We start from the raw sequence: 12,635 nt of genomic DNA, 5'->3' as shown, positions 1-12,635 counted from the left end.
ACTGATATCGGGTATCGGGGCCGATACTGTAAAATGTGTGTGTACTCATACTCGTAAAAGTTAACCGATACCATGAACCGATACCAACTTATTTCATTAATCAGAGGGTGGCTTGTCATTTCTGTTGTAGTTTTTTAGATTGGCCACTAGGGGGCCAATTATTATTTTATTTATTATTTATTTTATAATAATTATTTTGTTTGTTTGTTTACAATATGGACACTAATTTAAAAGTTTATTTTATTCTCAAACCTAATTTGTATTTATTTTATTCCAAACAGAAGTGTTTATTTATTATTCTGAAAGCTCGAGACAGTGCCAGTAGTTCAGTGATATTTTGTAAAATTACAATGTGGAGACTCTGCAATAATTTAACAGAAGTGCTTATTTTTCACTTGAAATTTTTTTGTGGTCATTTTTATTAAGATTTTGTTTTTTATCGGCAGGGAATATAATAAAACCTGTCTTCCAATTCATTGCATTTGTGTGTGTGTGTGTGTGGTAGAACAACACGTTCTCACTCCCACAGCGTAACATTTTAGGCTAGATGGCAAATCGTCAACATATTACGTTTTCGGCTACCCACCACGTTACTAAATGACAACCTCGGAAAAATGAGGAAATATGAGAACCGTATGGACTCAATCTACACATGTTCGCTCTTTTTCTTCAAATCACTTAGAAACACGCTATTTAACATCATTAAAGTCCTGGTTAAGATCAGGAAAAAAGTTATGGTTAGGGCTAGGGATAAGGTTAGGTTTAGGGCTGCAATACAGGGCTGGAACGTCTATTACCGCAGGAGCGTCATTGCACTGGATTTCAGCCATAACCCGCTGCGTACCATCAGAAGCCGAAAGTCTCCTTTTGCGTTCATCAGGAACGCCGCGGGATGTGACAAAACGTCGCCATGTTACGTCTCGGGAGTGAGAACTGGCTGGGTAGAAGTATCGTTTTTTTTACTCTGTATCGGCAAGTACTCAGATCCAAGTATCGGTATCGTATCGGTTTGAAAAAATTGGTATCGTTGCATCCCTAAACTGGCGATTATATTTCACTATAGGTGTGACTGTGAGTGTTATCTCTGTCTCTAAGTTGCTCCTGTGATGGATTGGTGACCTGTCTTTACCTCGCCTTCCTCCCGATCACAGCTGGGAACACATTTAATTTAACCACCTGTTATGCGTCTGTTCCTTAAGCTAAAGATGCAGATTCAATTGTTTTGTTTCTGTTCTGGTTAGAGAAAGCTTTAATGTTTTCTGAACAAAGTTGTACACTCTGTTGTATGATGTTTTCCTTTTTTAACTTCCTGCATACAATACCCTTCATAACCTAGATTCTTCAAGAATCTTTATTTTATTATATTTAAACCCATAAGATGGTTCATGTAATCCAATAGTCCAATGCATTGTTTTTGTAATTGGATAAACTATTTCCAGCTGTTCTGAAATTATTTGAAAATTTTGTTCTGATGACCAGTTTTTCTTTTAGAATAATAAACTTATTTTAGATAACACAGTGCGCTGTTGGAACACAGAAGCGATGGCTGCTGAAAATATACCTGTGTATGTTTCATTAAATTTAAGTTACAAGCTATGATTATTGATTCCATTAATTATTCTTTACAAACCTTCTGAATAGTGACATATTATAATAGATGAAAGCAAAATGACTTCTTTCAAAAACAGAGCCATGTCCAACTGGCCGTAAACATACAAGCAGTTGTGTATATAATAAAATTCCTGTTACATTTTAAAGCAGGAAATTAATGCATTTTTCAGCATAAATCTCTTTAACAACCTAACACAACTTCAAATACTATGCAGTATTTATACAAGAGGCAGTCTTTATACAATATAAAGTCAGATCATACATGAAAGGCATGAGTACTAACATGTTTTAGTAGAACTGGCATCGAATAATGAAATAGCCAACAAAACTGTGACATTTTCCATGTGCTTTGATAAAAGAGCCTCTTCAAAGAGCCCATTGATCGATATGTGGAGCACAGCGGATGCACCTCCACAAATGTGAAATACTCTGAATAATGGCTGAATACTGCTTTGATTGATTTTTCTCACTTGGGGAAAAATATGCCCCATTAGCTTTGCCTTTAATGACATTGTATGCTTTACTTTTCATACATAGGCTTGTTTTTATATCCCGTGTTTAACAAAGACAGCCCATTTTGCTAAATGACTCAAATCTAGTTTCATCCCCTTCACCTGGAGCTTTTACAACAATTTCTACAATGACTGAAAAACCATCCACTGAACCCTCTATGTGTCTATTTTTCATCATATAATTTGTGAAGCTGACATTTACAGCACAGCATTAAAAAACTTCTCATATGTGTATCAGTGAAATGAAAGTTTACTTAATTATAGTTGTGAGTCTGTATAGTTATTTCTATAATTTCACTATTGCCAAATATACCTCAAAGGTCTTTACAGTGTGTACAGCAGACAACACCATCTGTCCTTGTTGCTTAAAACATGAAACCTAAACATATTTTTGTTTATATATATATATATATATATAATATATATATATATATATATATATATATATATATATATATATATGTATATATGTATATATATGTATATATATATACACATATATATATATACATATATGTATGTGTATATATACATATATGTATGTATATATACACATACATATATGTATATATACACATACATGTATCAGAAGAGAAAAGACAGTGGAGGCAATGCTGTGCCGTGGCCACGTATGGCTGCTAGTTGAAGTGGGCCACTGGTGTTTATTGACTGTTGACGTTGACAGAAGTAGTTGGATGAATTCTGAAGTGTACAGAGCTGATCAGACAGTGCAAAGTTGATATTGAAAAGTGCAAGACTGTCACTTGATCTCAGCCCAATAAAACATGCTTTTCAGTCACTGAAGGCAGAGAAGCCCACAACACAGCAGCAACTGAGGGCAGCTGCAGCCTGGCAGAGCATCTCACTGGAGGACACGCAAAATCTGATCTAGATGGGTTTTAAATGTCAGGTAGTCGCTGACTGCCAATCCAGGTATTAAAAATAATAATTACATTTAAAATATTTTTGTCCAATTAGTTTTGAGCCTCTGAAAACAAGACTTGATACTTTTGTAAAACCCCTTCTGCTAACAGTAACAAGTATCAGATTTCATGTTTTTTTTCCCCCCAAAGGTCTGCTTAATGCTTTCTCTCTCCAACATCCAAATTAAACCTCTGTCCAGCCTCATTCATGTCTTTGTAAAACAGCAGATCGAAGCACTTTGTCCAAGACACGTTTCTTCTGGACAAATCCACACAGTGTGAGTAAATTTTTTTAGAGCACTGCAGGATAAAAGCTGGGAGTCGTGACTTAGAGGTCTTTGAGTTAGCCACTGCCTTTTCATGTGTGTGTTTTGTGTGTGTTTGCCTGCGTGATGTTAAACATGTTAAGGAGAATTTGAGGCTCTGTTGATGAAATGTCAAGCAGCAAGGTGCAGACCGAAGGAGTTGGATGTTGCTGTGGTGACTGCAGTCCTACATTTAAAACAACTGAAGGGTCAAAATGTCAAAGGCTCGCAGTGATGTCAAAACGACTTTCCTTGTATTTTTTTCACAACTTTTACGCTTTCTTTTATAGAATCTATATAACATGTATTATTAATTAACAGTTATCAATAACGTATTGAATTTAATTATTCGGTCCCAATTTCCTCCACTTTTGGAAGCCACCATTTAAACAGACTCCCCGGATGACTCTCCAAATCCTCCTCATTCTCTGCCTATAGCCCCGGCCATTGTTGCTCTATACGATGGCACTGCTGACCTATACGAATAGACTAAAAACAGCCACGCATTCATCGCCCGCATCTCTGTGACTGCGCTCTATATGATCTGCTGAGTCGACAGGCCCCATAGGGTTACAAAGAGAGAGAGAGAGAGAAAGAGAGAGGGAGGTAAGGGGGTGGGCGTGTGGGGGACATGGAACGCGAGCACTGAGCCCGTGCGTAAATTCGCAGTTGCGCGTGCACAAACCGTTTATACGCACGACCCCAGGAGCGATCGTTGTCTCACCTGCGGCAATTTCCCCACACTTACCGGAAGTTTTCCTCAAGCTACCTTCAAAATAAATGTTGAGGGGCGCCACATATTAGGCGTCGATATGATTAATATACAAAATACACTCAATATTTGCGAAGTGATTATTTTATTTATCTTCTATAATCAAAATTTACTAATCTCAGAACTTAAAGCTGATGACTTCAGAACGCTTGCTGCTGATGCTGTGAAAGTGATTCAGTAAGTTGTAAATTAGTTTGAATCAGAATAAACAAGCAGGAATAAAAACAACACTAACTTGAGGACTTAAAAATGTAATTGAATATGTCGGCAGGTTAGCTTCTCTGTGACAAGCTGATAGAAAATAATAATAATTATATATATATATATATATATATATATATATATATATATATATATATATATATATATATATATATATATATATTCTAAGAGTATAAAGAGCTAGTGCTGTACTTTAATTTTGAAGAATTTAGCCGGAAGACATCGGTCATGTTCCTGTCCTACTTCAAACACTCACCGCTTTCACGTCATTGGAAGAGGCACGCGCACACTAACGAGCATGAGCGTCCCGCGTGAACGCCAGTATAAAATAGAACCTCCAGGTTCAGACCAAAGTCTATGCAAACAGCATTTAGAGTGTGAGGAGTGTCAGCAGCGCATCCAGGTAAGATGACCCGGAAATTTCCTGCTTCAAAACTTTCCCACGGGGGTGGTTTAATTGATTAAACGGGCCTGATTGGTCCTATTGCAGATATGAGAAGGTGGAGGTTAAATTTATACTGAAAGAAATCTCAAACAGAAACTGTTGCTGTGATTTTAAAAACTACTCCAGACATGCTGCATTTTAATGCTTGTATATATTCTCATTCATGCTCTTTATCTCTCTTTACTTTAGAAATGAATAGAGTCGTTAGAGCCCACATGACCTCACCTATGATGTTCCCAAGAATGGACACTGCTCCTTTCTTTAAGGTGAATTCAACACTTTTTATTTACACTCATAAATGTAAAGTGTAGGCATGCCCAGCTTCACCGCTTCTCCGTGTCTCCCCCCGTGCGCAGGTGACTGTGTTTGAGCAGGAGCATTTCCAAGGCAAGTGTCTGGAGTTCACTTGTGAGTGCTGCAACATCCACGACTGTGGTATGGACAACATCCGCTCCATCCGAGTGGAGAGTGGAGCGTGAGTCACACAGCCTGTACGCCTGCAAGTCTCTGTGGACAGCTGACTGTGTGTGTGTGTGTGTGTGTGTGTGTGTGAGTGTGTGTTTATGTAATTGTGTTTCTGTGATACAAGGTTAGAGAATGAGGCACCCACTACCAAACATGCCACCACGAAGGCCACTGCATCCTACATGCAGGGTCCACACACCAAGGCAGTAATGGGGGGTGAAAAGGAGTCTTTTATTTTAAAGACATTCAAATTGCTTTCACCATTTCTGGCTTTAAAGGCTGTTATACATCCCTCATCATTCATTCTTTAAGGCCACATGAGGGGTTTTATTTTCATAGCTTGCTGTGCACCTTTTTTTTCCATTGCTTGTATGTGAAGGTCAGTGTCAGGATCTCTCAGATAAAGATGATGCTTTTAGAAAGAACTATCTGTTTAGAGTAGCTTTAAAAAAAAAAATGATATCATCAACCAGTGCTGATATAATAACCTTTCGTGAAGCTTTACTGGACTGGAAACACTTTTGTGTTACTCAGATATTTAAATTTCATAATGAGTTTAGATATTTTAGAGCAGGGATGTCAAACATAAGCCCTGGGGGCCCTAATCAACAGACCAAGGACGGGTACACTGGACAGCTTTAAAAAATGTGAAGGACTGTGCAGATTTTAAACTTTTTACTGTATTTTCATAGGTTTTACAGCTTCTTCTATTCATAAAGACCTCCTCCGTTGTCATGTATACTACAAAGTAGTGAATTAACAGGCAATAAATTATTATCTACTGTAAAACTTCATTAAAAGTGTGAATTAATAAAAACTTTATGTTTTATAAATATGGGGCAGTCTAGTTAATGAGCTACCAGAACTTTTACAGTAATTTTACACATTGATTATGGAAAAACTGAGATGTACTGTTGGAATTGCAATTTTATTTCTTTAATTCTACATTAGTTCATCTCAGGGATTAAATATTTAGTTCAGTGTCCTCCACTGGGCCGGCCCACTTAAGATCAAAGTGTATGTAAAACAAGTTCGACATCCCTGTTGTAGAGTTTGGAGTTATCCATGGTGAGAAGTAAGTTGAGTACCTGCTTTGAAGTACTTGAGCAGAGTATTTCTATTTATGTGAGTTTATATTTCTACTCCTTTTGGTATCAAAACATCGTGCTAACTTTCAGCAACAAATAGATGACTACCCAACCATCATAAACCATTAAATAACCAACTACAGAAGTTGTAAAGGAATCGTCTATTTAAATTACATTTTAAAATGATCCTCTTGCCAGTGATACTCCATGTGCATGTACATGATTTTTCTTTTAATTATAATGAAATGAGATGCTTGCTTTGTCCAAAGCTCCAGAAAATGCACTGGACTGTTCTGGTGACAGGAGCAATGGGCCCTTCCAGAAATCATGACCCAAACACAAACAAAACAAAAGCCACAAGCAATTTTGTTCTGAAAGATGTAGGTAGGACATATTTTCTTCATTCACCAGCCAAGAGTGGGTGCAGCTAGCTAACATTAACACAGCTGAAGGGGGACACCCTCCTTTCACACTGTCAGGTTAGAGGCTCTTTCTTCTGCGCGGTGAGGTTAGCGGTGGCAGTGGACAGACAAGAAAACTGTTCACAACAAGGTTTGTGGATATTTTGGGCTTTTTTTTTAAGACTTCATTTGATTTTTGGGTGAACTGTTCACTTATAAATGTGATTAATAACTTTTTTCCCCTCCATCTGGAGAAAAGAGTGACGTATTTCAAATCTTTCAAATTCCTTGTAGCTGTTTTTCATCTTACCTAGCTCTCACTTTCACTAGCTAACTGCTAACGGGTGTTTTTAAAGCCTTTATTGCAAAAGAAAATATTGATAGTTAAGCACAAATGTACATTTGCAACATGCTGTTGAATACTGGGCTAAAAGTTGCTGTAAAGTTCTGAAAAACTGAGCAGAGCCACACATTCAATCAGTAGCTCCTGTTGTTTTATCATTAAAAGGACTGCTCCACTTTTCATTTTCCACTTTAAAGGACACTTTACAGGTTTAAATAGTTTTACACTGTCATGATACATTTATCTTAGGTTTAAACTCAGCCAGCCCAGTAATCAGTAGCCCTCACCATCCTGACTCGCGGATTCAAACATTGTGTTTTTGGTTGAGCATGAACGTGTGTGACATTTCCGTCATTTGCAGATTTATTTGTGTTTATGTAAAACATAACAAGAAGCTCATTTTGATCATATATTCTTAAGGACTTTAATGTGACCCACATATTTGTTCCTAAAATGTATAGAAATGTGTCAGAAAGTTTTATCAGACTCACAACTTGAACTGTGAGGCTCAAGTTGTGATTCCTAAAGGAAATGTAGTCCCTTCCTGTGTAAATAATGCAGCTGTCTGCTGGTGACGTCTCACAGGGTCAGAAAGTCTTTGGACTTCTCTTAATTTAGGAGCAGAGCACTAGATGTAACGCTCTGGGACATTTATGCATGTATTTATTCTTAACGCTGAGTGTAAGAGCAAACTTGTGTCTGACGCACTTAGGACCAAATTGTTGCTGCTTGCATCCTCATACGTAACCGCCCAGGCCTTAGTCATGGTGTGTAAAGCCTGCCAGAGTAGTGATTCTCCAAACACATGCTGCTTTCGCCAGTTTTATCTTATCAGTGGAAAAACACACTGAAAAGTAAAAGATGGCGAGCGCTGCTTTTCACTAACAGTGCAGTGTCAGCTATTTGTACTCCCTTCCTCTGTGCAAATGTGTTACTATGTTGTGGGAACAAAAGTGGGGACTTCAAACTATATACCAGTTTTTAAATTGCGCTGATAGGCCACGTAAAACCAGAGTCATGATAACAAAAAATATACGCGACGTTTTTTCCTGAATACTATCACTATGTTTACTGCAGGAAGAAACAGTAAAACTGCGTTTTCTAAGGAAAGCACCCAGAAGCACTCTCTGCTTCTGGGTGCTCCAAAATAAAAAAAAAACCCTTTCCTATTGATAGAAAAATTGACCATGTCGACCAATCAGAAAATGATTCAAGTCACATGCACAATTGTCCCCGCGGGTCACTTTTATCAAAAGGCAAAGACTATTGAAAAATGGGCAATGTGACAGCGCCTCAAAAAGTCAAGACATCTCGAACTGTCACGGCTGACCTGGGGAGGGTCAAGTAAAGTTCACTTAAGTGTTTCTATCAAAAATACTCCTCAAAAATTGTGTGGACACAACTCAGATTTTGGTTGCAATTTTTATCTAAGACTAATTTAATTACAAATAGATACTTTTAATAAAAACATTGTGTTGCAGCGGTGCAGTAAGCACAGAAAAGAACTATATCTGCCTGAGCTGGAGGCGGCAGAGCTGACGATGCTTAGATTTTTGTCTGGAGTGACCAGGAGGGACAGGATCTGAAATGAATATAACCGAGGATGTAGAGAGCCAAGGCTGAGGCCATGTTGACATGTGCAGAGGAGGGCTAAAGGATGTTAAAAATGGAACTGCCAGGCAGGAGAAGCGAGGAAGACCACAGAGAAAGTTTGTAGATGTATTGAAGGAGGACATATGGGGTCGGTGTAACAGAAGAGGATGCTAGATTCAGGGGGAGACGGAGGCAGATGATCCGCTGTCCCTAGCAACCTCTAAAGGGAATAGCTGAAAGAAGAAGATTGTAGAGTAGTGATCCAAATTTTTAGACTATTTAAAATGAACTACAGGAGAGTAAAAATACCATCAAACATTGTAGCTTGATTACTTCCTCTTTTATCTGTGTTAATATACATTCTTTCAGATACATTTACAGAACATTATCTGAACACTGGGGGGAAAAGTTTGGTTTAGTTTGTTGATACGTTCGAGTTAAAAGTTTTTTTTATGAAGTGTTGATTTGGGTACAAAATCAAATTTCAGAGCAGCAGGTAGGAAAAAACACTGACAGCTGTTTGGTCAATAAAAAAACTGAAGGTGCAGTGCATTGTGTGATGTTCTCTCCATTGTCTTTAAAAAATGTATGTGAGTCAGACTCAAGACAGGCAGTCTTTTATTCACAACTTTTTCTTCCTCAGACATCATTTGGTGGGAAAAAAACACTTTCAGGATTGTTTTTCACTTTTTGGTCCTTTGTCTTGTAGGAATAGGATGACATGTGGGACTGCACAACAATTTTATCCCCGGTGTTTTTCAAGTTCAAACATATCAAACATTCAGATCTCTCTGAATTAGTACGTATTAACGCATTCTTGCTCCACGTTAAGTCTTGTTAATGGCTGATAACTCATCGTGGGAAAGTTACATAAGCCGCTGATGATGGCTGAATGTGTTGGTTGTAAATATGAGTTTGAGAATTCTGTTTTTAATTTTGCGTGTGTGCAAAAAAACAGAAAAGAAAAATCCAAAATAGGACACTCACTGCTTACGACATGATGCATCAGCACTCATGAGGCTGACGAGCAGGCCCTCTCATCCTGTCAGATGTCACTTGTCTGATTTATGTTCAGACTGATTTCAAACTGTGCTGATTACCATTTTTGCTCTGATATTTTTACCTCTGCCACTCTTTTTTTTCCAGCTGGGTGGGTTTTGAGCACCATGATTTCCAAGGCCAGCAATTCATCCTGGAGAGGGGCGAGTACCCCAACTGGGACGCCTACAGCGGCTCTCTGTCCTACCACACCGAACGCTTCATGTCATTCCGCCCCATCTACTGTGCCGTGAGTAGCAGCAGAGGGAGGAAAGGGTTGGGGGATGCAAAAATGAAAGGGTACAAGATAAGCGGGAGTGAGAGAGATGATGATAGCGAGTGACAGAAGGTGCAGTGAGCCACACAGCGGGTGACTGAGACAGCTCAAAAATAGAGATGAGACAGCTCAGAGCTAAATCTGTGCTCCCTCTGCGCTAACATTAGTCTGTTTCTTTTTCTCTATTTCCAAAGTCTCACCACAGCAGCCGTATGATGATCTTTGAGAGGGAAAACTTCATGGGGCGTTGCACCGAGCTGTGTGACGACTACCCCTCCCTGGAGGCCATGGGCTGGTTCATGCCCGAGGTGGGCTCCATGCATGTGCAGTGTGGCGCGTAAGTCGGACACGTTCCTACGTAAATCGTCAAGTTTAAGTAAAAGCCAACATGAGTGGCTTCAAAGATGCTTGCTCTCCAAGTGCTTGCACATTGGGCATCATTGGGCATCTCTTCATAATGTTTCCATCACAATATAAAATACTTTGGGGAGTAAATAAAACTGATTTGAAAGCAGCTGCATAGATAGAGGAGAGTAAAATCCATTAAGAACTGAGACTAAAAACACACCCTGATTTACATGCTCAAGTCACTTTCACACTCCTGAAACGTCTAGAGTCGTTCTTTCTTACATGACTTTTCTTGTGTGGTATTTTCTCTCAACTCGAAATGCTCAATTTGTTTTGATGAGGAAGTTTTGAGGGTATGCAGGAGGAAGGTCACATGATCCACCATGTCACCAGATTATCTGCTAAACTCTCAAATGGGCCTGACTGTACATTATATGGGCAGCACGGTGGCACGGTGGTTAGCACTGTTGCCGCACAGCAAGAAGGTCCTGAGTTCAATTCCACCATCAGGCCGGGGTCTTTCTGTGTGGAGTTTGCATGTTCTCCCCGTGTTTGCGTGGGTTCCCTCCGGGTACTCCGGCTTCCTCCCACCGTCCAAAGACATGCAGCTTGTGGGGATAGGTTAATTGGATAATCCAAATTGCCACTAGGTGTGAATGTGCGAATGAATGTGAGTGTGAATGGTTGTCTGTCCCTGTGTGTTGGCCCTGCGACAGACTGGCGACCTGTCCAGGGTGTACCCCGCCTCTCGCCCTATGACAGCTGGGATAGGCTCCAGCGCCCCCCGCGACCCTGAAAAGGATAAGCGGAAGCGAATGGATGGATGTACATCATATCTTTAATTTGTGCCTCCTCGTCTCGTCTCCACCTTCTGACTGTGACCTAGAAAGGATCTCAGATGTCAGTACTGAGAATTGTGTCAGTTACTAAAATGCACCAGAGAGGAGAGAGAGGAGGCTGCAGGTCTTACAAAGACCAAGTGTTTTTACCTCGGATTTTTTTTTAAAAAAGAATATTTTGTTTTATTAGGTTGTTTCAGTGATTTAAGGAGGTCAGCTATGTGATCAAAGCTTCTGTCCTTCAACTTTTCTGTGTAATTTAAAACAGCGGTCTCCAACCTTTTTTGCGCCACGGACCGGTTTATGCCCGACAATATTTTCACGGACCGGCCTTTAAGGTGTCGCGGATAAGTACAACAAAATAAAACTAGTACCGGTACCGAAAAAAAGAAGATTTATTCATAACACATGTGAAAAGACCCAGGAAAACCGAGTTAACGATAAAAACGATAACAAAATAACGCTGAAAACCGATAAAAACCCGGAAAACCTCTACTCTCGCGGCCCGGTACCAAATGACTCACGGACCGGTACAGGTCCGAGGCCCGGATGTTGGGGACCGCTGATTTAAAAAACAAAAGTTTTCTTTCGCTAGAGTAGATCACAGTTACATCTGATCATGAACTACAGCACTATTAAAATTGTAGCTAATAAATTCATGATCGTGTTGTGTCACATCATGTTGAATTGACATTACTTTAAAATTAAGCCCCAACTGCAAATATGTCTTAAATGCATGTGTGAAAAAGGCTTCACTGTCAACGTTCCGAGCAAGACTTTATTCTCTTCTAGTCGACATATTTTTATTTTAAAATACACGCTTAGTGCTCTATTCACACATGAGCTTCAACAAAAGGTTGAGAGAATAAAACTGAGGCTCTGTTCCAAGTTATCTTTTTGACACGTGGATCGCAGAGCAGGAGATGCTTTGCGTCAGCAGTGCTGTCAGTGATGTTTAGGTGAAGATGCTCGCCGATGCACACTCTGTGCAGTGTATTAGGGAGTTAACAGTGCAACAACTCAGAAGAGAGGAGACTGTAGAGTAAATATATAATCCGAGCTTAGATCGTACAGCAGCCGGAAGTCAGTCAACAAAGCAACAAACGGGCAAAAACAAAGAAGAAAAAGTGAGAAATACCAGCTGCAGAATGCTGCAAAGTCTGAGTGCGCAGAAGTGAGTAATTAGCTGATGAGAAGCAGGTTTGACTAGGTAAACACAGATGATGCTAATGTGGGCGGGGCAGATCATTACAAATGTGGAAGAACTAACAAAAAGGAAGTAAAACTTTCTGAACACAAAAATATCCCTAACCGCGACGGGCAGGTGATAAACTCTCTAGCATCTGGTCTGATTGTGTCAAACATTTGCGCTGTCGCGTGTGCGTATGGCATGTGACGTATAGAAAAGTTCAGAGAGCTACTTTCATCTTTATTTTGTTTTTTTAGCAGCTTT

At 39.5% G+C, this 12,635-nt stretch overlaps 2 protein-coding genes across 3 annotated transcripts in view; both read left to right on the top strand.

The window, feature by feature from the left end:
* The window catches only part of LOC146516248 (perforin-1-like), a 579,062-nt gene that overhangs the window by 377,157 nt on the left and 189,270 nt on the right, over window positions 1–12,635 (top strand). The gene's annotated exons all lie outside the window — the stretch shown is intronic.
* Window positions 1–12,635, top strand: part of cryba1l2 (crystallin, beta A1, like 2) — a 67,055-nt gene that overhangs the window by 52,217 nt on the left and 2,203 nt on the right. The window contains exons 1-5 of one of the 2 annotated variants that reach the window (XM_085163422.1): window positions 4,536–4,748; window positions 4,980–5,056; window positions 5,147–5,265; window positions 9,827–9,968; window positions 10,190–10,332. In XM_085163422.1, coding sequence (XP_085019548.1) covers window positions 4,982–5,056; window positions 5,147–5,265; window positions 9,827–9,968; window positions 10,190–10,332 — 479 coding nt within the window. In that variant the 5' untranslated portion in view covers window positions 4,536–4,748; window positions 4,980–4,981. Of the gene's footprint in view, window positions 1–4,535; window positions 4,749–4,979; window positions 5,057–5,146; window positions 5,266–9,826; window positions 9,969–10,189; window positions 10,333–12,635 lie in introns of those variants that run through there. The other variant, XM_085163423.1, reaches the window with a different exon arrangement.

Source organism: Neolamprologus multifasciatus, chromosome 6 (genome assembly GCF_963576455.1).
Source record: "Neolamprologus multifasciatus chromosome 6, fNeoMul1.2, whole genome shotgun sequence".
Lineage (NCBI taxonomy): Eukaryota > Metazoa > Chordata > Actinopteri > Cichliformes > Cichlidae > Neolamprologus > Neolamprologus multifasciatus.
The sequence above is the reverse complement of the archived record's forward strand: the minus strand, read 5'-3'. Positions and strand labels throughout refer to the sequence as shown.